This window comes from Zonotrichia albicollis, chromosome 4, assembly GCF_047830755.1.
Source record: "Zonotrichia albicollis isolate bZonAlb1 chromosome 4, bZonAlb1.hap1, whole genome shotgun sequence".
Classification (NCBI taxonomy): domain Eukaryota; kingdom Metazoa; phylum Chordata; class Aves; order Passeriformes; family Passerellidae; genus Zonotrichia; species Zonotrichia albicollis.
The window spans coordinates 37657312-37684386 of record NC_133822.1 but is presented as its reverse complement, the minus strand read 5'-3'; the positions used below and the strand labels follow the sequence as shown (position 1 = coordinate 37684386).

At 37.4% G+C, this 27075-nt stretch overlaps 1 protein-coding gene across 9 annotated transcripts in view; it reads left to right on the top strand.

The window, feature by feature from the left end:
• ANO4 (anoctamin 4) overlaps window positions 1-27075 on the top strand; it is a 180173-nt gene that overhangs the window by 83004 nt on the left and 70094 nt on the right. For all 9 annotated transcript variants that reach the window (XR_001333186.3, XM_026798053.2, XM_026798049.2 and 6 more), the window contains one exon: window positions 2104-2262. Coding sequence is in view for 8 of the 9 variants with exons in the window: in XM_026798053.2 (XP_026653854.1) it covers window positions 2104-2262 (159 nt within the window). In the remaining variant the exon portion in view is untranslated. The remainder of the gene's footprint in view (window positions 1-2103; window positions 2263-27075) is intronic.

Sequence of the window (27075 nt, the reverse complement as noted above, 5' to 3'; positions counted from 1 at the left end):
TCAGATCAGGAGTGTACATTTGAAGTGGATCTCTCAGTTCCCCCTACCCATGATTTCTTTGTGATCCAGAGCAGTGCTGGATTTTAAACCTGTATTCCTTATGGATGTAAATCTTCAGACCAGATTACAGTGGGCCCAAAGTGAGCCCTTAAGTTTACATAGCATACACAGCAGATCCTCAGCATGGATTGTTTTTCTCTACAGCTCCTTTCCTATTACACTAAAACCACATATTGACTCTGACTACTGAACAAGAGGCTTGCCAGGAGGGTTAGAAATCACAACAGGACCACCAAGCTGACCCACACCCTCTAAATCTCCTGCAACACCCTTCCTTTATTTAAATAACCTTAAATACCCTTGGGGGCTGTTAGGGCTTTTTCTATGTATTCTCAACAGAGATTTTTAGTGGAAAAAGAGAAAATGTGTCTCCTGAGCTGTTTTCACATTTAATGTTCTATGAAAAACACTTCTCCTATCTTGATAATATCATTTATCAGCATGATATGCAGTATAGATATAAATAGTTTGCTACTGTTTTTTCCTTAGAGATTAAATCCTTTTTCTTGCCTTCTTTTTGGGCTCTAAGAACTGTTCCACTGTATCAAGTCTGCCCTAAGTTGTGTCAAGAGTTAGACACCGTAATGAAAGAATGTTTAAAAAATTCCTTTCTTCCTTTAGGGAACTGGATGTACCAAGGGGATGGGACATTTGGGATGCTTTCATTGGTTTTTCCATTTAATCAAAATGCTTGCTGAGAATCAGAAAGATAGCATATACTAAACTCTTTGAATGGGAAAATTGTTTTGGGGGGTTTTCCTGTAAAAATAATTTTTCCTATTATAATGTTCACTTTGTGATTTAAATTCAGAAGCAATTATTTTATGGGGAAAGTATTTGTAAATGTCCTCCCTCCCCCAGATGTGAAAGTCAAAATATTCTTTTTTTTTTTTTTTCAGAGACTTGATTGTGTATTATAGGGCAGGGCTGGTTTTGTCAGGAATAGCAGTGTGAGTTTTGGAAAAACAGAGGTAAATTAGCTTAACCTTCCCTTCAGCTTAGAGCTGGACTGATCTTGAGGCTCCTGAAGGTCCCTGCCCTTTATACTGCTCAGAGGGAGTGCTGTTTGTTCCCATGTATCCTTCACAGTGTACGTTTCCTGTATGAGACCATTGCTCCAACCATTGCAAACTGTCATGCAATTTCAACTTGTCTGAAAGTGAAGGCCTAAACCCTGGGCAGAAATTGTATAATGTAGAAGTAGTGTTAAATTGTGAGGAGGATCTTCAGAGAATTTCATCTCATGACTTACTGGAAAAAGACCAGTAGTTTGGTATTTTATATCTCAGGAGAGTTCATCCTCTTATTAACAATGAAATAAAGTTGAGTTTTTTTGGTCAGACCAAATATTTGAACAGGCTTTTTTTTTTTAATATATAAAGAAAAGAGACAGTATTTGTTGCTTTTATTAATTTTATGCGCTGCCACACCTACACACCAATAATTCTTTCCAAATAAATCCATCCTCAGCTGTTCCTTAAGCAAGGAATTTTCAGTAGTTAGCTTGATGACGTATGGTGAGGTCACCACAGAACCTTTATATTGTTGTGTGTGTCCTATGGGGCAGAGTAAAGAAAATCTCTGTGCTGTGTCTCACTACAGTAAACCATAATGACAATGTTAATGGTTACTCTTTTCACATGTACAAAGACATTCAACCATACTAAGTTCTTAATTTTAAATTTACACTTCAGTAACACTAATCTCTGCTTTATTTTATAAGAAATTGTTCCTAAACTTATGGAAAGTAGTGGGGGAGGGAGGTTGGGTTGTGTTTTCTGTTCTCTCCTATCCCATCCCCATATGCCCACTCATTTTCCTTAGACCTCCTGATGCCCCCTGAGATCCCCTTAAGTAGGGAAGTCTTTGCTCCTCTCAAATGAAATCAGAAGCTCTGTATGTGAAGAGCCTGAAACTTCAACAGCTTGTTGTGATTCCTTATCTCTCCTGTTGAGTAGTACTGAAAACCGATGATGCCAACAGCAATGCAGCAATTATCAAGGAAAATTAACATTACTGAAATTCTTGATTTTCTCTTTGCAGGAAGTACCTGATAAGAACAAAACCAACGGACTATATTTTAGAGATGGGAAATGTCGGATTGACTACATCCTTGTGTATAGAAAATCTAATCCACAGACAGAGAAGAGGGAAGTATTTGAGAGAAATATCAGAGCAGAAGGACTTCAAATGGAAAAAGAAGTAAGAGATATTCCTTAAAAATACTTTCATGTTGAAGTTATATAGAATCTGGGGGTATGATTTGTTTACTCTGAAACTCCTTCACTGTTTTGTAGCAGTAGAAAAATGCTTTTAAGCATGCCTAAATATAGGCCAGAGTAGGGCAAAAGTGTAGCCTAAAGGAAAATCAGACACAGGGATTGAAGGCCAAACAGGCCATTGCAGTCATCTTTTTCAACCTTATGCACAAGTAGGCCACAGAATTTCATCTGGTGTGCTGTGCAATACAAAAAACAAGTGCTGGGTTTGAATGGCCTGAATTCTACTGAGTGCAATCTATATTTCTGCACTACATTTTCTTCTAGCTACATCTCCACTATTTGCTGATGCTCCTGGTACTCTTTCCAGAGACCTAACTGTATCCCTGCCTTCCTTTATCTATCAGCATAGGGAAACAGACATGAGAAATATTTTAATAGTTTGAAAACAGCTTAAATTTTCTCCTTCTATCTTAACCCTAAGCATTGAAATAATTGGGCAGTACATATGAATCATTTACATCTATCCAAAATATTTATTTATTTATTTATCCAAAATATTTATCCAAAATAATAAATAAAATATGTCCTAAATAAAATATATACTCTTTTATGGACAAGAGTGTAGAAATTAATGCAAAGTTTCTAAAATGTAATCATATTTTAGATAGCAGGAGCAAGGTTTAAGGAGACCTTATCTCTTTTGCCAAGCCTATGATCTTCCTTAAACTTTGATAATGTGCTTAAGCAGGGCTTAAGCCTCACTTCCATCCAGAGCAGGTATTGCTTGGTGTTTATTTTTATTTGTGCCTGGTGGACTCACACTCATGCTAATATGCATTGTCATACTGCCACTGATGGAAAAAGAAGAGGAATTTTCAGGATATAGGCTTTGATCAATTATGTAGGTGTTACACGTTATCTCACTTTCTTTCACTGAATTCTTGGTATGTGTGTAAATATTCTGTCTGTGCCCGTGACATGCTCACTTCTTTAGAAGTGAGTGAGGAGGGAAAAATGGAAGCCTTTACAGAAAAATGAAAATGTTTCTTTTCTTTAAATGCTTTTGACTGAACATGGGTACTGATGTACATAAGTGTATTAAGAGCATTTTACTGGTTCCACCAAAAGTTACCCTAAGTTATTCCGTCAAATAAGCTGGAAGTCATCATCTTCAGAGCTGCAGTAATTGATAGATGTTTTCAATGCCAGAGATTGTTCATTATTACATTTCCTGTATATGTGCTACTGCCTATAGGAGTTGTAACCCAACATTCAAGAACATGGGAGTGTTGCTGCAGCTATTCACCTTCACATCCTAGAATTCTGCCCTGCTTCCACCAGGAGAGATGCTGACAAAAACTCTAAAATTTGGGCAGTGTAGAAAAGAAATGGGGAAGGAATCCTCCCTATTAATACATATGTCTAATGGTTTCAAATAAATTTTTTCCTACTTTGTGGTTTTTGCAGATTTATTACTGTGCTAAGGCCAGCAGTGAAAGCTATGAAATCACTGTATATTTTAAGTATTATGAAACTTATTGCAACATTCTGTGCTGAAAACTTTTTCAAATTGATGATTTAAGCGCTTGCTATAGAGGACTTTTTTTGGCTTTCAGGATCATTTATTTGGACTTTGCTGCCTAGGCTGCATGAATGATCTGCCAATTTGATTATTCATTTCAGTTTCTATTTTGCTAGTGACATGCAGTTTTATTTCTTACTGATCTCATTTGCCCTTGGTGTGGCTTCTTGCCAGCATCAGTAATTGTGCATTTTCTAAACCCAGAATGATCAAAATGAGGTTGTGCTACATGACTTGGGCTAATGTTTTTAAAATCAAGGGTAGAAATCTTTTTTAACACTCTGGCCTAAAACTAAACTCTAGCATGTACATTTTATGATCATGTTAGTTTCTAAATTAAATTATAATCCTGAAGTAAATATGTACATTCTTAGTACACTCCCTCCCCCATCTCCAGAGATTAAGAACAGTGCTGCATAACACTTAGCTTTAAACTTAGCTGTATGATCACCTAGTGTCTAGAATATTTCTCATTATTTTTACTTCTCCTGTTTTTGAGACTGCGCGTCATTTTGAGTGTTAATTTTGGAAAATTTTAACTGCAGGGTTTTTTTCAAGTTGTTCACATGCACTATACTGCTTCCATTGGAAACAGTATAGTGCGTTTGCTCCCAGATGAAATGAGAAAACTGCCTATTTCTTTGGCCACAGAACAATTTCAGAGGCAATAGGTAGTAGCTGTTGGACTGAAAGAAATTTTTTACCTTCCATGAATTTTGTGTGGTTGTTGGTTCATCTCCATTGGCTACCAGCTGTTCATATCTTGGCATTTGATTGTGTTAGCCCTGTCCTTTTAACATGAAACCAGTGGCAGAGGGGAAAACTTACAGAGCTATCCTGCACAGTGCAATTTCAAACCCATATACCTCACTGCAGGGAGGGAGAAGTGCACTGCAGTGGCTCACTGACAAGTACAGCACAGTGAAATTCCCAGGAAGTGCTGAATGCAGGGAGCAGTGCTCACTTAGCAGCATGAAATAAGAAAGTGACTCTGAAATGAATTCACAACAGCTGAGATAACTTCAGGCACAGTGTCAAGATCATGTAACAAGAAAGTTCTCAACAGATATATGTTTCTGACTCCAGGAAAAGGTGATAATATTTTGCAGATATTCCCAACAAATTCACACTCACAGTCTTCAGCTGTACCATACCACTCTGCCTTGGAAGTTCTGCTAGATTTAGTGCTCAGTACCTACAGTAATAAAGAATGAGGGGATCCCAGACCATGGAACAGATAATTAAAATAATGAAAATTTTGACAAAAAAAAAAAAAGAAAAAAATAATGATAAAATATTTTTAAAGAGTGAAAAAAATTAAAATTGGAAAAACAAAATGAAATAGTAAAGATTTTAAATTGAAAACATTACTCTAAGAGTGAATGCTATTTGAGTGGTACAGTACAAGTCATTTTATGATGCTTCTGATGCTTCCCCCTGCTTTACTGTGTATATTGGTTCTGGATAGGATGAGTGTGTTGACCCTGTCACAGCCAGACACTTGCAGACCACATTCAACACATGTGATCACATGCAGAGATGCTCAAAAAAGGTAATCAAAACTGTTGGTAATTCCTGGAAATGAGACTACATTTTCTTTTCAGCCAGGTGAAGCAATTCCTTTGTTGATTTATTCTCTTTTCCGATGTCTCACAAGTGAGATAAGTAACTATGATATCCTGGCTCTGGGATCCTTGACGACCCTGCTCTCTCATTTTTTAATACTCTTTGAGAAAGACTTATGTGTGGGGAAAATGGAGAGGACATTCTCCAAGTGGAGCATGTTCTTACAGTAGATGAGGTACCAATCCCACTGTAAGTTTGTAGGCACTGATACCACCTGTAAATATCACATGAGACTCATCCCTTCCAGAGCTGGTGGGCAAAAGGTTAACAGGGTGTTACAGTCCACATTCTGATGGTACGTTTCAAATTTATCTTAATACAAGATAAACCTGAGACTTAGATCAACCCACTGACGTGCAGAAGAGAATTACTTGTGATCAGTTTTATGTGAAGAGAAAATATAGATAACATCTATTCCAAATTAAATGTTTCTCCCTGTGGCCCAGCAATTTCTGGAAAACCTGTCTTTTCAAGAGAGAATGAAGAGTCAGAATTGCTTTGAGCCCATGATATTGTTCACAAGAACAAATGTTTATAAATTTAACCTCTTGACCAAAATCTGGAGAAGTACCCTTTTCCCAAATTATTCCTGCAGCATGGATTACCATTTACCTGTCCTAAATGACCAGGTAGAACTCAGTTGCTGTAAAGAGTATCTATGCCATTCTGGTACACAAATACAGTATTACAGAAACGTTTCAGTAAGATACTTTAAACTACACTATCATAATAGGTCATGCATGGAGGTGGCCAGCATGCAGCAGCTAACTTGTATTACTCATTCACTTGCAAACTTTTCAAGCTGCACTGTAAAGTAATGCAAATGCAGGACAGAGGTGAGAAATTTATGCTGGATGAACAAACACAGACACTTGCATGTGTAATTTCTACAAAAGAAAAAGAAGAAAGTCATCTTGCATTTACCTAAGAACAATCTATCCAAAATGAATCTGATGTTGGGTTAGGATCTGATCATGTAGCCCTAGGAACATACTACATTTAGTTTGAGCATAGCATGATATTTTTGGTTTTTCTGCTTCTCATGACTACACTAAACTATGTCATACAGAGTATTTTTACTACTAAACGTACTTAATATATTATGTTTAATGATTGTGTTCAAAGTTTTAAATTTATAGATTATAAATTGACTTAATACAGTTTACTTGAAAAAGCAATTGGCAGACAAGTAGAAAGGGAGTGATAGTAGTGATGTAAATGGGAACTAACCACATGAGTAGTGAAAATAATATGCAGGCCTTTTATTTTATTTATTTTTTATATTTATGGCAACAAATGTCTCAGTATAAAAGCAATTAACTCCTTTAAACCAATAACATTCCTTACTGCCCTGGAAAGCTGAACTCCTCACTGCGTGCACAATGTGCTTCAGAAACTAGCTTCAGATATTTTACAAGTAACAGCCAATCCATTTGGACTTCTGCTGGCACATTGATCTTTGCATCTCCCTGATAAATGATGTCAGTGTAGTGCTGGTCCAGCTCTCAGGAGAATCCAAGTTGTGTGGCTTTTTGACTTACATGCCTGATTAGAAATTTAAACTTTGTCACCATAAGTGTCAAGCTGTCACCAGGGCACCTGTAATTGCATTCACTCCCTGCCTCAAGCAGCAGCTGACATTTCTGGTGCAACATCTGGCAGCAAAAACACAGCTGGTGTATACAATAGGTAGTAGAAATACATAATAGGTGTTCTCTGGGGAAAACCCAAAAGGACAAGAAAGAAAAGCATGGTATAAGCTTCAGTTTTGTTGTATGAACAAACATCTACTAGTGGGTATACTTGGAGTTTAAGTTATGGTAACATGACCCTAGAAGTTATACTTTGAAATGCTTTCAGTAGTGGATACAGTATAATTACAGAATACTATTATTCCATGACTTTTCAAGTTTGCAAGCAGATGTAGAAAGGTTCCTGAAGAGCTAATAATAGTTGTGTAAAGAAGTTTCTTTTAATGTAGCTGTTACTTTGTGCTAATGGGGCAGGACATAAGAAGCTAGAAACATGCATTCAGTAAGATAGTTATATTTAGCAGCAAGTTGGAGACTGCTTTCAAGATGATGAATGTTGAGAGAAATTACAGCTGACAGAAAGAGCACGCAGAGTATCTCTGTGACTTTTAGCACATCCCTAAGTGTAAAAGGAAAATAGACCTATGACCATGTCAAAGCGAGCTAAAACTTAGAAATAAAGAGCAAGAAAAAGCTAAGAACTTCAAAGACTGAAACTTCTGAGCACAGTGTTCAGAAAGTGATGATGTGAAAGAGACATTATAATCAACAGCTATTGCGTCTGAACTTAATGAAATACTATCAACTTTCTGGAAAAAAAATGACATCTACTCCTTTTTGTTGTTGTTGTTGTTAGTACTGCAGAACCAAAACAGTTATGAGAGACTGATCTGCTTTTTTCTGGTTTGTGCGTCATCAGCGCAATTGTTCGTGAGATTCCTGTTACATAAATGCTTTTTTTCTGATTGTGATTCATGGGTAGAAAAGAATTGAGCTGACTTCCAGACCCCAAGTGGCACTTGCAGATCTGAGTTAGAAAAGGTGTTTTATAAATGTAACTTATGTAATTTGGTTGTCTGAGCCACACACAATAAAATCTCAGTGCCTTTATAGTTGATTCAAAGTTTATTTTTTCTGTTATGACTTCAGTTTATCCAGTTATTGAAAGAACAATAACTTTTTTGTAGTTTATTGCTCCTACAGATGTAATTTAATCAACCAGGCATACAGTTTAAACCAGAGTGCTTAATCTATGGTCAACTGACTTTTTACAACTTGCCAGGAGAGTTTGTGTGGTAGCCTGGAGCAAGCTGCAGGTCGGCCAGAAAATCTTTTCCTAACTGAGAGGTTTTTTTGGTGCTCATATCCTTTCCCTGTCTTGTTGAGCTTGCTCTGCACATATCAAAAGCACCCATCCACTAGAGAAAAGGGTGGCTAGGGAAAGCTTCCACCCTTGAAATTATACCAGCTGTCCTCTGAGCTGACAGAGAGAAAGATAGCTATGAGCATGTCCTTGTGAGATGTGTACTGGGAAGCACTGGGACAATGGTGAGAGTGGTGATTATCCCTACTGTGCATGCGTGGCAGGTCAAGCAACCGGCAAGTTGTCACTTATGGCTAACAGGTTTCCTTTAGGCCAAACTGGCATTTGGACAAAACTAGGCTTTCTTATCTTTGGAGGAGATGAGACCTAGTATTGGGCTTGCATGGCAAGAGTTTGGTGGTAAGTGAGGCTGTAGGGAGGGTTTCTGTGAGAAGCTGTTGGAAGTTTCCCTCACATCTGTCAGAGCCAGTGCCTCACAGCTCCAAGATGAACTTGCTGTTGGCCAAGTCTGAGCCCATCAACAATGGTAGCCCTCTGTGATAAAGTATTTAAAAAGAGGGAAAAGCCTGCTACAGACCAGCAGCCAGAGGAGAGGAATGAGAATCTGCGAGAGGAACAACTCTGCAGACACCAAGGTCAGTGAAGAGGGAACGGGAGGAGGTACTCTAGCTGCTGGAGCTGAGATTCTCCTGCAGATGATGGTGAGGCAGCTGCGCCCCTGCAGCCCATGGAGGCCCTCAGGAGAGCACATATCCACCTGTAACCTGTGGAGAACCCCACACTGGAGCAGGTGGATGCCCAAAGGAGGCTGTGAGCCTGTGGGAAGTCCACACTGGAGTAGGCTCCTGGCAGGCCCTGTGGCCTCCTGGAGAGAAGAGCCCATGCTGGAGCAGATTTGTTGGTAAGACTTGTGACCCCATGCAAGAGACCCACCCTGGAACAATCTGTTCCTGACAGACTGCATCCCGTGAAAGAGACACACCCTGGAGAAGTTTGTGAAGAACTGCCGCTTGTGGGAAGGACTCAAGTTCAAAAAGTTAGTGGAGCACTGTCTCCTGTGGAAGGGACCCCAGAGTGGATCAAAGGAAGAGTGTTAGAGGTCCTCCTGCTGAGGAGGAAGGAGCAGCAGAGACAGCACATAAAGACCTGACTGCTGCCCCCATTCCCTGTCCTTAGAAACCACTGGGTAGGAGGAGGTACAGAAAAGTTGGAGCGAAGCTGAGCCTGGAAAGAGGGAAAGGTTGGGGGAAGGTGTTTAAGGTTTGGTTTTATTTCTCATTATCTTATTCTAATTTGATTGATAATAAATTAAATTAATTTCTCCAAGTCAAGTCTGTTTGGCCCATGATGGTAACAGGAGAGTGATTTCTCTTTGTCCTTATCTAGAGCTGTAAGTTTCTTCTTCTATTTTCTCCCATGTCCTGATGAAAAAGGGAGTGATGGAGTGCCTCTAGTGGGTATCTGGCATGCAGCCAGGGTCAACCCACCACAGGTGTAATTCAACATTACTCCACTACTGTGACCAGTGTCAAAAATTCTGTAGCTTTCATGGACTCTTGTAAGTTGTCTCACTGTCTCACTTTTTCTGATCCTATTATTCAATATGTAAATAACTACAGCTAATGAACTTACAGTACAAATTATGCAGCCTGCAGGCTCTGTATTTTCATGAGCAGAATAAGTATTATTATTAGCAGGTGCAGCTTGTTATTTAATGTTTTAAGCACTGTGTCTGGTTGCATGCATAAATCATGGCCAGGGACATCAATATGACATAAACTATGCCTGCAAAAAGAGAACCAGACTGAAATGCAAACCTAACCACAAGCATTATAAATGAAAGTGCTTCCAGCTATTTAGTTTTAAACATTGCGCTATTCATTTCATCTCAGTGCAGACAGAGCAAGTGGAAATCAGACTGTCTTATTATCTAATGTACATAGCAAAAGGAGTCTCTTTTCAGCAATGTTCTGAAGAAAAATGTACAAGCAGAACAATGTCCTTTCCCAGGGAGTATTCTCTACGAAAAAACCACAGTCACTAAACAGTGGAGAAGTTTCCAGCTGCTTGAACTTCTGAGGGAAAAGTTTTAGATTTCAGATGCTATGTCCACTGTACAGCACAATGGCAATTTAGAAAAAAAAAATGAAGAGATAAATGAAATACTGGATAGATGGTGACTGAATTCAAATTTCAGAATGCAGTTTTTAAAGATAATTTCTTGATTATCTGAGGGAACCCATAAATGAATATGTTTCTGAGTTGACAATTACCAGCCTTTAACAGGACATTTTAAAACCAGTAGACTAAACAAATGTTGCTGAAAACTTTATCCACTTTTCAAAAAAAATGTGGCTCTTTCAAGGAATAGGGACGTAATACAGAAAATACATAGATAACTGAATAGGAATTTTAAAACCCCAACATACTTCTTTCAGGAACAGGCAAAATTTCTTGACAAAGAATTTACTGCCTTCAACATCCACAAATCAGAACGTAAAAAATCTTTTGAAGGAAAAAATCCAGACAGGCAACAGATTAGGAAAAAATAATCATGGTTATATATGAGATGTCCCCTATGTGTCAAAAGTTACCTTTACTATAACTGGTCTTAAACTGCAATTATTTTTGAGGTGTTGTTTTACCTGCCAGCAGCATCAGGAATAAGCATAATGAACAAGGCTACAAACACTTAATGCACAGTGAGAGTTTTCATTGCCCAAAGGTGACATGACTGGTTTGCTGCAACACTCCCTTATAGTAATGGCTTAATAAACTAAAAATCTAAAGTTGTCTCTAGGGAACAGAAAAACAGAGTACATAGAAACCCAGCAATAGGTTTTGTATTCTCATTTTATGTTAATGATTTTGGTGTTGTTTGGAGAACACAGCACAGTATTTACAGCATTATGCATCTAAAACAAATAGCAGTGGTTGGTCTTGGGGACATTTACATCTTGCCCTACAGCCTGAGGTGGTATGGGGCTGTCCCTCTGCAGGTAGTGCCAAGAGGGAGGTGCATGAACCTGGGAGGGACAATTCCCTTTCTCACTGCTCTTGGCACAAGGACTCCAGGCCCTGTCATTGTCTGATTTTCTCTGTTATACAGGGTAAAGTCAGGGTTAAGTCAGTGATGGAGCAAGTGGAGCATTGGTGCTCTGTGCCTTGGATTGACTCTATCTCAGATGTGGGAACAGAACAAAATAGAACTTACTACATCAGGGCTCAACTTTCCTGAAAAAGACCTTTCAGTTTATGGGTCTCTGGGCCCAAATGAAATGCAGAATTGTCCACTGCATATTTATATGTTTGTTTCTTGCTGCTTGAGTGGTAATGAAGTGGTGTTGTAAATGAAGTTTAAAAAAGCCTGACCTGAGGGAAAAATGCTTCTGACATAGCCATACCAGCTGAAACTTCTGTCAGCCAGTTAGTCATGTCCTCCTGTTTAACGTCTTACTGGTTTACAAAACTTTCCTCTGTGCACAAATTATCTTTTGTTTTTTAATCTGAAACCTCTTGAAAAATATGCAAGAGTACATTTTAGACAAAACAATGTGAAAGCCCTTTTGTTTCCTTCATGGTACTCACTTTCTACTCTTCTTAGGTACAGCTTCTTTTTGTTAATAGACTCAAATAGATCTTTCCATTTATAACAAGATTGACTCCAATTTCTTAAAATATAAGAACTTTGTGCTTCTTTTTTTTTTTTCTTTTTTTTTTTTTTGTTTAAAAGCCATCCCTTACACCTTTTTAAACTTTAAAATTTTTCAGAGAGAATAAACCCTCCACAGTGAAAATGTAGATAGGAGAAGAACAAAATGGTGACATAAAAATCTGGAAACCATGACTATACTTTGTCTTACAATATGCAAAATTCATGTTCTTCTCCTCAAGAAATTTGTCTTTTTGTATTTAGATTTCTGTATTTTTATGTGAATTATAAGTTAGTAATCTATTCTGTGACCTCATTTTCTGCGGAACCTGGAAAAGCTCCAGAGCACTGGTGGGAAGGCATGTCTGAAGGTCAACTTCGTGAAGCAGAGCAGACACCAATCCTAGATCAGGATAGTCATGGCTTTTTTTTTATAGAATTCTATAGGTTTTCTATAGAGAACAGCCTGGCCCCTCATCACTAGAGTTCTTGAAGTTGTACTGTGAGTGCTATTGCTATTGGAAACTGACTTTCTGAGACAAGACTGGATTAAACAAATGTCCTGAACTGCAGTTGAGAGAATAGAAGCTGTGATTTTTAGAACATTCCAGGTCAATGTTCTTGTGCAAATTTATGGATTTTACCATCATTAGCTTCAGAAATTCGCAGGAGAGAAGAATCCAAGTAATGAAATACAGAAAGTACTGACCAAATTCAAGAGGCCTTTTAAAGTACAGAGGACACTGATGGGAGGCTTTGTTATTTAAAGATCTGCATTTCCCTATGTCTTCTCTGTGGGGAGAATGAATAGGGTGGGATGGGGGAAATGGATGGCAGCCAAGGCCTTGTAAAATGTTCCAAATCAAATGCTGCTGCTGGGATGTGTCCCAGACAGCTGAGCAGTGCACTAGAGGCACCCAGGAAGGTGCAGCTGTAGGCAGTAATGTGTCTCTGCTACTGCAGAACTTGATGTGGGTGGTGAGGAACAGGAGTTCAGGGAAAATAAGGTGGTTTTACTGCAGAGCACCAAGAGGAAAAAAACCTCCAACATATTGACTGTAGCTGTTGACAGTGTACCTAATCTGAGTAGGTAGGAACAAACCCTTAATATGCATCAGTTCATCTCATTCTGAGGGAAATAGAACAAATGAATCACACCTTGAAGGTGCCTGTTCCTCTCCATTGCAGACATCTAAACTTAGTTGCCCTGAATCCCACCTGTGGTGTCTGCTCCTTGGGAGAAAGCCTTCAGGGAACTTCTCAGGATCAGTGGGCTTAGAGACATGATGGTGCCAGTGTTTTGATACAAATATAGTGGCCTGCCAGTATCCAGCAGGGAAAACTGGGTCAGATACCTGTCACACACTATATCTACAAACTACTCAAGATAAGCCTTTTTGTTTGCCCTCTGTCCAGGTGTACATTGTGTATATAAATCTATACACAATGGTGTATATAAATCTATAGATTCATATTAATAGATATGTGGATTGCAAGATCATCCCGTACGGGTATAATGTAAAGTATGCAACCAATGCAATTGTGTGACAACTGAAAATTTCCATTCTAAAACCCCCAAGCTGTGGAATGGATTAATGCTTCTGCAGTTTTTTCCATTATTTGACATTTTTTGTTCTTTGATGTTTTGACTGGGAATTGATGACTGCTTGCCATGCTGATTTATGTTTCCATCTTGGGCTGGATTTTTGTCTGTCTTATGAAAAGAAACACAATTCGTATCTCCTACTAATGTATTATTCCAGCCAAAACGCACAACACAAAAATTGTTTGGGAAAGGTGAGTGCTTCAGAATTTTGGGAAAAGGAGGAATTTAGAATGATGGTGAGCAAGCATAAGAGGATACTAAAATCAAAATGTGGAGGCATATCCACTTTAAATCATGGCAGATATGTAAGAAAAGCTCCCTTCTCATTGTAAAGCTCCCACTATAAAAATGTGACTGTGAAATCTCTTTGGAAATACAACACAAGCCCTTAACATCTTGAAACAATTGTTTTGTATTTATGGAGAACATCTTAACAGAATGCAGCAAAGGAGACAGGCAAGCAATTAATAGTCACTAAAATTGATTAGACTCAGCAAAGAGTTTTAGCCGAAAAAAGGGAAACATTTTGAATATGTGAAAATATTTCATTTAAACAAATTCAGTATTAAATATCTCATATTAAAATGTTGTACTAGTTGTTAGAAATGCTATCTTTACAAAAGAGAAAACATATAATCCAGTGAAATACTAAAACATGCTATTTTGTATGGACAGTTTTTTAAACTAAATTAAAGTGAAATTTGCACCTATTTCCTGAAAAATCTTTAGAAACCTTGTCCAATTTGCTGAATTTTCATAAAACTTATTGAGTTTGGTGTTGAAGAAGAATATTTTTCTCTCTTAAACAGCATCACAGCTGATCACTGGAATGTTCATACAGGACTAACCATGCCTCACTAGTGAAGCTTTTATGTGCTATCTTCTTAATTCATTTCATAGATTGCTTGTAGAGCATGAAGGACATTTTCCACTAGACAATATGGTCACATAAAAGAAAACCTCATTTCCTAAACTCATTACTGGATTCTTGATGCAGAAACGATCTAACAGAAGCCTTTGCAATCAGGGTCTCTGGACTGGAATTTTATTTCATGACACTACAGAAAAAAAATTAGATCAACAGCATGGAACATAGTGCTGGGCCACAGTTTGCTTCAGGTCTCATCAGTATGTACTTGGACATGAATAGATTACTTACACTTACATTCCTTATCCTGTGTTCAGAGGTTATCCTAAAACTCCTAAAACTAAAATGAGAGCACCTCAAAATGCATTGAGCTTTCTTGAACACCTAGAATTTGTATCTTCTAAATAGTGCATATGAACAATTGACAAATGTGTACATCTACAGCAAAGTCCTGGAGCACTGCCAAAGAACTATTACCAATATCCAAAAGCACTGATCTCTTTGATTGTGTTACTCTTGAGTTTCTAGCCACTTGTTGATTGAGTTAAGTGTATGCCTCTAACAAAGGGAAGATATGTTTCTGGTGCCCTTTACAGCTAAATTTTGATCTTGAAGCCTATAAGACTGAAGATCTCAGAAAGCAATTTTAAGTAAAATAATAACATATTCCACAATAAGTACATCACACAGAGATACTGTTGAAACTCTGAAGGATATCAGATGTGCTTGAAGAAACTTATGGTTTTAATACCACTTTTGTCTGAGTCCTCTGTGATTTTTTATCAAATAGCTCTTTATTGATTTTAGTATGGTGAAAGCAAAATATGTGTCTGTGGATGTGGACAAAGAGTTTAAGTAAAGAACCATTTCTGCCTTCTTGACAGGGTTTATTACAGTAATATCCTCATGAGAGCATAATATAGGGCTTCTCCTTTTATCCCAGGCTAAGAACTCTGAGCCACTCATATATTCCTTACAGCCCCACATGCCAAGTCCAAGAAATTCTCGTCTGGTGTTTGATAGCATCTGACCTAAACCTCCTTTACTATAATTTAATCCAGTTATTTCTTGCCTGATTGAGAAGAAAAATGGGGTGCAGTTCATTCCTTCTTAATCATAACTATTCCTTACTTGTTTTTCAAATGTTACTGTGGTCTCTGCTTGGCATTTTCTTTGGTGTTTTGAATTCTATCTGTGTTTTGAAAGATGCTTTCCCCCAGGTCAAGTTTCCCAAAATTCTTTATCATTCTTATTGTCCTGCTCCGATTTTTCTTTAATTAATCCATCTATTTCTTACTCAGGCTGTACTTTGCACCCTGCTGAACAGCTATACAAAATAAAAGACTAGGGAATTAGAGTCCTGTATGCTCTTAATTTGATTTCTTTTTTTAATCTTCATGCTCATTACCCTGTTCTGGCTTCTGTTTCTGGCTTCTCTTCTTGATTCTAACAGTGATGTTTTGTGTGTTCATCTCTTCTGCATTTAACTCTCAGCCCCCTCTCTATCTTCGGTGCTACAAGAATGTGTTTGTCAGACACTAGAATGTAGCATGAGAAGTCATTTGCCTAAACACAGAGCATGGTTTCCCTCTCCCCCATTTTCCTTTGCTCTTCATTATACATTAAAAATATTCATATGTTAGATAAGTGCATCACTTTAGGCACTTGGTGACATTTCCAACATTAGACTTTCTATTTTCTTGTCAGTGTTGCTGCCACTGCACTTTCCACCAAAGATGTACAGTGATGATGACTGCTCAGTTGTTACCCAGAGCTCTTTCCTTATTAGTATTTTGATATTTTCCTGTTAATCTTTCATGTTTTAAAGGGGAGATGGCATCTCTGTTTAGATGAGCTCTTCCCTTAAAATCTGCCAGAAAAAAATATTTCAAAGCTTTCAGTTTTCTCCCATTTTTGTGCTTAAATACCATCTGGGCAAAGCAAGAATCCATGCATTCTTGTTCTCTTGGTAGTTTGGGAAATTTAATATATGTGTATTTTATAAAAGGTTCCTCCAGTTTGAAAATTACGATGACTTCCTGTTACTTTTTCAAACTGAAGTTTTAAAAAATAGAGCTCTGTAATTGGTTGTGCTCCAGAGGCTGCCATTGGCACAGACCTGACATTGGAGCTGCCTCTGTTGTACTATTGTCTTTGCAGGGTTCTCATATAAAGGGAGGAATGATGAATCTGACTCCATGTTCTTAGAAGGCTAATTTATTATTTTAAGATACTACATTATGTAAAAAAATACTGTACTAAAGAATACAGAAAGGATACTTACAGAAGGCTGAAAAGATAATAAGAAAACTTGTGACTCCTTCCAGAGCCACAACAGAGCTGGGCCATGATTGGCCAATAAGTCAAAACAATTCACATGAGACCAATGAAACAATCACCTTTTGGATAAACAGTCTCCAAACACATTCCACATGAGCAAAACAGAGGAGAAGCAATGTGATAATATAGTTTTCCTTTTTCTCTGCAGCTTCTTAGCTTCCCAGGAGCAAAATCCTGGGTGAAGGGATTTTTCCAGAAAATATGACTGTGACATTGTATGTCACCCACAGCCAGTGATGGTTTCCTCCCTCTGAGAGGAACCTGGTCAGAGAAATGTGACTTTGACTGATAAGGAGATAAGCAAGCAAGATGCAGATGGGATTCTGGAGGAGGAAACAAACACTGGGAGAAGTACTTGTCAGTTGTGTTTCTGGATATGTGTGTAAGACACAGAAAGGGGGGAGTTGCTTTGAAATATTGTGGTGAAGAAATTAGTTAATTTTTATAGTTTTGTAATCTTTCCCTTTTTGAAGAGCAACGTGGCAATTGTGGACAGTCAGGTAATAACATTATTTTAGAAAAGAAATTCACCAGCTGTGCTGCTGTGATGATAGCAATTCAGTTCAAAGCTTTCAGTCCCCAGTACCAAGAACTAGGAGAGGTGTGTGCCATACAATTTTAATGCCATTTCTTCCCTTACCAATTCACCACTCTCCTCTGACATTCAAAAGAGGTTATGCATGATGGTGTATGTGTGTTTGTAAAGCACAAATAATTGTAGTCACTCTGCAAAGCTGCATCAAATGATGCAAAGCACATTCCTACACTACATTTCTCAGACACACTGGATGTTATATTTTAAATATTTGACAGGAATAACAGCCTGCAGTGTATGTGCAATTATAATACACTAAGAGGTGGTTTGTTGAGATAGTGTTCTGCAATTTGCAAAATTTTCCCTGTTTTCTAGTGATGTAACACTAATGGAATTTCCCTCCAATTTTGAAATATCTTTTATAATATTCATTGGGCCCAAAATGCCATGCTTTTAAGAAAATTCCTTTCAACAAAGTTATTATTGTCTATAGAGCCATTCATGTATGGTCTTTATTGACTTATTACAAAAATTATCTAGGGGAGTTATAATTTTCTTATCAGGAAATCTCTGCAATAGAAGAAAATGTCTATCACAGTGCATCTATAAAGAGCTTGAAAAACTGGGATTATTAAGTGAAGCAAGATATTGATTTTATTTCCATGTTACGTTTCTCTACTTCCCTGTAGAAGAGAACAAAACAGATTGCTGTAAGCATACATGGTCCAGAGGTACAATAGATGAGAATTTCAATTCTACTCCAAAATTTTGCACTGAATAAAAGGATCTGAATAGTATCACAGAGCTAAAAACTATTTTGCAACTTCTGTTTCACTTATGGGCTGTGAATTCTTTGCTGCAGCTCTGAGAGGCACAGCCCTTATAAAAAATGGGCAAAATGCTAAAAAAAAAAAATAAAACAAACAAAAAAGCTAGAACTATTTATTTCTCAATAGATAAGAAAGACATTTGTACTTTCCCTAGTTGAACAAGCTGCCTTTTGTAAGCTGGCGGCTTCTTAAAGACAAATTTATTTATTTTTATCCCTAGAGAAGAATAGTATGGTCTATTAAGTAAAGAATCTTCATTTCAGCAGTTTCCATGGTACAAGTGAATTTGGAAAGGGGGATTCTTTGCTATTGTATATGTTACTTGTGGCCTTCATTTCATGCACCATAGGCATCTGAAAACTCCAAATTTTTCTGTGAACAATTTCAGGGTTAGTACCACCTCTTTGCAAGATATGCTATCAGATCTAAACTAACATTATCTCATGTGATAGTGATGTTGTCTGTCAAGAAAAAGAGGACTGTTTTCTTGTTGTTTTCTGTGACTCTTCTCATTAAATCTTCATGTCAGAGCTCTGAACTATGAGAGGAAATCCTCTTTGTGCTCTATCACATTTATCTGAACCATTAAGATACTGAGCTGCATCTGGTGCTGCTCTGCTCGTGTGTGTCATACAGGAGGTGTTTTCATCCAGCACCTTATGTCAGTAGGCACACTGGGAGCAGCAATAATTGATCGATAGCAGAGGTCATGTTTAGGTGTCTGCCTTGACAATTCATTGTGCCATGTATGGGCACTGCTTTATCACAATAAATTAGAACAGTCTGAAGCAAATTCATAATTTGCCCTTGTCATACCTCGACTTTGTTTCATTTAAAGCATGTCTCACAAATGAAGGGATTTGTGCACAGATGCACAAAGGATCCAGAGTTTTGCCTTCTTAGTTTAGAGACATTATGTATTTCAATTTCACCTTGTCTCTAGTTAGATTCTAATTATCTTTACTTAAGAAAGTGGGGGATTTCTTCTGTTTCTGATGTGTGGGGCTTTTAACATCAAATGATCTAATTACTTAGAGGTCAAATGACATCAAGCTTAGCTGAGCAGACAGGTCATCAATGTACAATCATGTACACCATCAATTATTAGAAACTTCCATTCTGCAATAAACTGTGAGATTTTTCTTTATGATCAACATGAAATGGTAGTTTGCTAAAGACAACACATTAAGATGTATTTGCCTTTATCTCTTGGGGTTTTGTATTTAATTTTTTTTGGGAAGTCTTATACAGTCTTAGCATGGTTTGGGATTTTTAAATAAGGTCAATCTATCTAATTTTTTTAATATGAATTGTTAACTGAATATTGGTAATTAAGCCTATTTTCAACATCACATTTTGCTTTGGAAAGAACTTCCCTTTCATGTAGCAATGGTGGTATGCCTGAAGAGATGGCTGCTCTACCATATGCTCTACCATACGCAACAGCAATTTACAAGTTGTCTTGTAAATATGTAAATATAAACTTACAAGATAACTTTCCTTGTAAAATTTTGTTTGCATCCTTTTAGTGTATCAGATCTCTGGAGTACGTTAGTAAGACCACAGAATGCAGTTGCTCAGAAATTCACTTTGTCCATCTTATTAAAGAAATATAACAACTGTATAACAGTTTGTATAAAGTGGAAGAAGAAAGGGAAAATGTCTTGCTCATGTCTCTACCTTTAAATGAGGAAGGCAGGAAAGTTTTGCAGCTATTATTAGAACAATGTGAAATGAATTATTAGAAGACGGCTCCTCAAACTCTTTCCAGTCCTAATAATCATTGCAGTAAGGTAAGTAAGGCACAGAAAACTGAGACATTAGTTGAGTGAACAAGCGTTTCAGTTGCCCAGACTAGCAGAGTTTATGGTAGAAACTGGTAGATTTGTGAGTGATTCACATTCTTCACATGCATCTTTCCCCTTTATTTAACTGGATCTTGGTTTTCCTTTGGTGCTATTTCTTCCCTGGAAAATAAGAAGCTGTATTAAGTCTGAGAAGGAGGAATGGGAATGTGCTCCCGTGACTTCCCTGCAGAGCACCTGTGTCCTGCACAGCCAGGAATGGTGCAGAAACCCATCCAGGTGTTGCCAGTCCACGTGCTTATCTTACCCATGCCAGCATGGGACTGCACCCAAGATAACAAACTGTGCTAACAAGTATTTGCATTACCCCACTGCTTCCCCTATGGCATGGGCTAACACCCCTGCCTGTAGTTATTCATGTGGTGGTGTATAGCTGGCTTGAAGAACTTGGGGCTGGTGTCATGTGGGCTGAACTGAACTGAACTGAACTGACAGTGACCTTAAGAGTATTCTCTTCTTGAGCTGTGCTCTTGTTGAGCTCATGTGTGTCTCCCTTTAGAAGGAATTTTGAGTTGCACCATCAAATGCAGAGGTGCACAGAGAGCCGCAGGGCAGTTCACTGCCTGCTGGAAAGTGTGGGTGCTGAAAGGTCTTTGGAGTACAGATTGATAGTCATGTATGTATTTCTTGTCTTCCTTGAGCTGAGAAACAAGACTCTGCAGAGGGCGTTGAGCAACCAAAGAGCTTCACACTGCAGGAGCATGGGCAGGGGCTCAGAGCCAGGGCTGCTGCCAACACTTCTGCATCCACGTGGAAGTTCAGCTGTGATATCTTTCTGTCCAGAGACATTCTGGTGCCCAGAGAGGCTGCAAGGTCTCCAGCCACAGAGATATTCAAGACCCCACAAACCACTCTAGTTGTCCCTGCTTAGAGCAAGAGATTTGACTAGATGGCCTATATTATTCTGTGATGCAATAAGCAGCTTATTCACTTTTCTTTAGGTTATGTGTATGAAAAAGCTACAATAAGCCTGCCTACATCTTTTGTGTGTTTTATTAATTATCATGTTTGCGAAATTAACTGTTGGACAAAATATAAACTGCCTTTTTCTTTACCAAAGCAATGTTTTTCGAACAGGCCTCTAAATGCAAACATGAATATTTAATGGACAATTCATTAAATGTATGTCTTTTCTACTTCAAAAAATTATTAATGAGAAATAAATCCATACAGGAAACATATTGGCTTTATATTTTACACTTGGGGTAAATCACAAAGGAAGCTGCCTTATAAAATGTAGTTCAGTTGTGTGATGCATTTTTAATAGCCTGTGATGTCAAAAGAAAAATAATGTACTTAAGAGGCCTTTCTTAGGCCCACAGAACAGTCAAAAGATTTGATGATGTCAACTATGACTATATAAAGTATTAACTTTTTTAATGTAAAATTTGAGCTCATAACTGATGTTTCATTAAAAAGTCACATAGTGTTTCCATAAGTAAAAATGCACTATTCTGCCCAGAGATTTTTGCTATCTGCGTTTTAAATCTGCAAATAATGATTTCACATGTCTATAGTAATTTTCCAGTCCAAAGGAATTAAAGGATATTTGTCAGATAAAATCCATATTATTAGCTATGTTGTCACAGAGTTCTTACCTAGATGGGTCTAACCTGTATTCATTCAGTATTTGCTGATGGAATTATCAAGAAATGTTTTATCATTACCTCACAGTCATATCAACCTTTTCCATTAAGATGGTCATGCTGCAGATATTTCTAATTCTTTTCTCTCAGAAGTGCAGTCCAAGTCAGAGGATATTGTTTCTATGGTTGATTTACTACATCTAAGTTACCTTACTGTAATACCCATTCTGCGGATTTAGATGACATTTGTTGGAATTAAAGACTTCCTTCTGATGTGGTTTCTTATCTTACAGGAATTTGTATTTCTCTACTGCAGATTGTGAGCTCATGATTGCACAGTAAATTTGAGCAGTGAGATAGTATTTGCATTTTACTTCTACTCAAGTAACCTACCCTGTTCTTGAAGCTGTCCTCCCACCACATATTTTTGTCTACATAGAAGGACATTGCAAGCATTTCCCCTCGTTCTGTTCCACAATTGAGATCCTGTCATATGCTGCCAGAAATTAAGCACTGTAACAATGACACCTGCTCTGAGCTGGAGTAGATGACACATTGCCTGAATGCTGGCAGGAAGCAGCCACCTGCCTGCATTACTCCACTGGAGCAGGTCCTCTGCAAGTACTTTGCAAAGTAAAAGAAAATGGACTTTGCTTCATCATCATATTTTGTCATGAAATTTAATATGAAAATAATTCTAAATTGTAATCATGTGCCTCTGTCTCCTTAGATCAAGTTATTCTGCATTTCACATGTCAGTGTCCTCAGGTCAAAACTGGTTTTATGAACAGCTACCTATTTTTTACATTGGGCTACCTTTTTATTCTTCTTTTCATCCTTACTGCTTTTGCCCTACAGTTTCTTGCAAGTCAAAGCTTCTTAATATCCAAATTAAAATGTGAACAATATATTCCCCTTTTTCACTAAACCCATGCTTTTGTTGAAGGTACATGTGTGAAAGATATTGGCACCATTATTCATTAGGTTCCTCAGAAGCATGAAGATGGAGATGAATGTTTGTGAGTATGCAGAATTTTCCCTGAAACCAGAAGTATATTGACAGTATCTATATAATTGCCCAGTAATAATGTATGCACTGGAGAAGTATTGGCAGAATATACTTTCTGTTTTTCCAGCTCCATGGAATTGCCCACATGAATTTACATTTACTTTGGTTTTGCAGAGGAAGAACTGTTTAATCAACTAAAATTTGCTGGGTTTTGTTTTTCCACTTAATTCACTCCACATGGCAAATCAATCTGTGCTGTTAAGTAATTCTCAAAAACAGTGGAACATGTACTAGTGACTATTTACTACTCTGTACTCAGACATCATACAGAGCTAGATTACAGAGAAAATTGTTACTGGAAGAAGTATGTAGATCTTGTCTCCTTTTCTGTTTTTCCCTTCATTATGGTGCTACCAGAAATTTGCCAAAATGCAAAGAACTGTTTCTGTTCTGCCTTTTTCACTTGCCTTGTAGGTTCTTCCTACAGTAGATGACATTAATTCTAGTTGTTAAATTGGTTTCAAAATCTTATCTCATTTTACTTTCATGAGGAAGGCTTTTAAATGTGAAGAGAGATACAGCCTTGAGAATTTTTCTCTTAAATTATGATAGGGGAAACACCTTAATGGTAAATTCTGACTTTTTTTTTCACCCTATTGTTTTGCACACATGAATGAAAACCTGCCTAGTAGCCTCAAGGCAAATAAACAATGCCACCATTCAATTGGAGCCACTGTAATTTTAACCTTCTGCAAGGTTATATGCTCTGAGTAGGTTTTCTCAACTTTCTTAGCTTTTAGACTCAAGAAATGCTTAAATCAACGTGAGCACCTACAGCCACTTTTGTCATGTAATGACTGGACAATATTATTGATAATGAATTAAATTTAGCAAGGAGGAGGAGAATGTTCAAGAGGATATTTGACAAAAGATACTGATCTTTAGCCTTGATCCTGGAAGGCAGCCTGCAAATACAGCAAAATATGAGCTTTTCAAGAGACATTCCATGTCAGCATTTAACTCTGCTTCTATTCAGATTAGCAACAATAAGTGCAGAATGAGCAGAGTCAGGTCAATAGCAAATACATATATATTTAAATCCTGCCATCAGAAGACATTAGAATGCTTGCAGAAATACTGGGAGTTTAGTAGCCCCAACCTAACCAGCACTTGGCGCCGCTCTGTGCCTGCTTTAGAAGGACAACCTGACCTTTTACAAGGTTTCCTTGACCTAGTTGATGACAGTAACTCATCACAACAGGTATTTCTGCTTTTGGAGTTACAGAAATGGCCCATGCTTCAGCCTCATTCACTCCTTACATAGTGACACTGGAGAAGAAAATGTGGCTTTGTTTTAAATGTGTTTGCAGTTGATTGGATTTCTTTGGGAAATAGCAATGTCTTTACAAACTTAATGACAAAATAGAAAGGGAGCCTTGCCAGAAGGGGAAGCCTATGGACCTATAGTCCTGCCTGTATTCTAGGGCTGGCAGCAATGATCCAGTACTAATGATGCTTGTCAATGAAGCCCAAATTTATATTGGCTATTTGTAACTCAGACTCTGGTGATCTGAATTCTACCATACAAACCTGCTTTGAATATCAGGTCAATTAAACTAAATAAAGCTTGCTACCACTTCTCAATGAGAATAACAATTAAATACAGTTCTTGTAGCAAATAAGGGGGGTTTTAAAGGAAAACAAGTCTAGAAAGTGGTAGTTTTGAGCCAACATTTCTCTGCGGAAGAGAGCAGTTCTTCCACAGAAAAATATTCTTTTCTCCAGCCAGTATCAGACAGTGGGTTGCCAAAGGCTGTGAAATCTCTGCCTGTAGAGATATTCAGCAGTCAATGGGACAAGCTCCTGTCTGAGCAGGCTGATCTAAGTTAGCACTGCTTTAGGCAGTGGCTCAGCCCAGATGAACCCTAGAGGTGCCTCCCACCCTAGATGAGTCTAAAGCTATCTGATTCTGGTAAGTCTCTTGTCATCCTGGCTTTGCGCTCTTCTGAAGATGGCCAAGAATGTTTGTTAGTGACCAGAAGAAAATCAGTTTTGTTATGGATGTTCCTCCTCAATAAATCAGTTCAAAACAACCAATTTATTTGAATATTGGTCACCTGAAAATAATTGCATTGTGATATGGTGCTACAGGTCAATTCCAAATATTTATTCAATTTCTGTGTTTGTTCAAGTGTTTTGTCTCATTGGCCTGCGCCCTCTGGTTTTCTTTCTTCATTATCTGGACATCACTTTATAGCAGGTTGATCATGTCAATAGTTGTCTTATTTAAGTTTCCAAGGGGAGTAATGTTACATTGATTTTTGTTTGCATGTTCCCATAATGTGAAATTGAGTTTACTTCTCCAAATCATTTAATGAGCCAACCCTTGAAAGTCAATTACAACAGAAAAATGTTCCTCTATTCTCCGTTGAAACATTTATAAGATGAAGGACACTGAGTCTAAATACTAATCTAACCAAGACAGTTTAGGAGATTCCATTCACTAAAGTATTTAGGTAATGAAGACAGTCTTCATACTATTGTTTTTCCAGATATTTTGGTTAGCTATTTTCTCCTTAGATTAGGTGAGTGTGACATTTAATTTATCCTCCATCTGGATTTGTCATTCTCTTTCCAGTCTTGTTTTTTCCAGCTTTGCTTTTCTCAGCCTTGCTTAGTGCTTTCCTTTATGAGCACTTAACATGAGGAAACCCAAGAGAAATGGATTTTATATTAATAATTTAGTATGATTATTTCTTTTTTTTTCTGAATATAACTGAACCTGCCAAGTGTATTTTGATTAGATTTTCTATTGGTTAGATCTTCTGTTGGCGAAGCTAATTGTCATTTTGAAAACATTTTAATGTTTTCATGCTTGTTGTCAACATAGCAAGCTATAGAGTTAAAAATATTCTTTAAACAGCTGTACTGTGATAGCCATTCAGAAGTTTTTCATGTTTCTGCATGGAAACATGTAACAAATAAGATAGCAAATTTAGATAGTGTTCACTTGTGAAACAGCATCTTCACAAGTCATGTTTGGTTCCCACATCTAGTAAGGTTCAAACTATAATATGCTGGAAAATACCTATAAACTTCCTGTTTAACAGCCATCATTAAGTTTAGAAGCTGTTTTTAATAAATTCCCCTATTTCTCAGTTTTATTATTCTGTCAGTACTGCAGTTTCTTTCTGCATGTTGGTCTTCTGAGATAGTTCTTTGAGGTTTGGTGGATTTTGTTCTGTTTTGTTTTGTTCTGTTTTGTTTTGTTTTGTTTTTTAATCCAAGCTATTTAGGACAAAATTGCCAATCCACTCACTGCTGACTTAACCTCACCTTTAAGAAAGCAGTTTGCAGGAGATTTTTAGTGTGGCAGAATTAAGTTTTGGTTTTGTGGTATTTCCTTGCTAAATTCTCATGGGAGAATAGAAGCTAATTTGTGAAATGTACCTATAAAGAAAAACAAAATTGAAGGCTGATTTAGAATCCATAAAAGCCAGGGAAAGAGTGAATTCATTGTCTTGGAAGCAAGTCTCTTGGGGGCATTTTGTTGCTGTTGTGTCATTTTGTATTGAAATATTTTTCAGAAATTCATCAGCAAAGAAGAAAGATTTTTTTTTTCCTGCAGTTTTTAGCAGCAGAACATCACCCATTCCTTTGTATGTTAAATCCATATTTGCACCCAGTAATATTTTGAGTACAAATATCTGTGTCCATTATGGTCCAATATTATAGTTGTTTATAAAATGTTAACTCTACAGCGATTAGGTCCTGTGGGGTTTTTACCTTTGTTTTTGTTTTGGGGTTTTTTTGTTTGTTTATTTGGTTTTTTGGAGTTTTTTGATGTGCTGAATAAAACCATATATATGTATCTTAAATGCTGGAGTTTTCATTCCTATCATGTCACAAAGTAGTAATATAATTTTAGCCCCTCTAAAGACAAGGACGTGCAAATTCAATAATTTCAGCATCTATCAGGGTAGTGGAGGGAGAATGTAAAAAGTATAAATGTCAGCCTCCCACTCATACAGTCACAGTAGTTTCCAGATAAACAATACTAGATTTAAGAAGTCCCAGTAAGTAGTGTTAACCAAGAATTTATGTGAGAAACATTGAACATAGGACAACATCTAAAAATCTAGGAAATCATCCCCAAAGCTGACTAACAATTTGCTTGCCTGGTTTTCTGTCATCTTATTTTCCTTTTCTCATACTAATTACACCTTTACCTATATTTTGTAATGCCATCCACTTGAATGTCTAAAATTGTATCACATGTAACTTCATGAAAATTTAATTAATATTCATTCGAATTTGAACATTTAATCTTCCAGTATTATCATGTGGCTCTCTGTGTTCAGCCAAACCTGCTGTAGTTTTCTTGCAGAGCACTGTGTCTCCTCCTGAGTGCAAACAGAGCTAAATTCCTCCTCTTTTC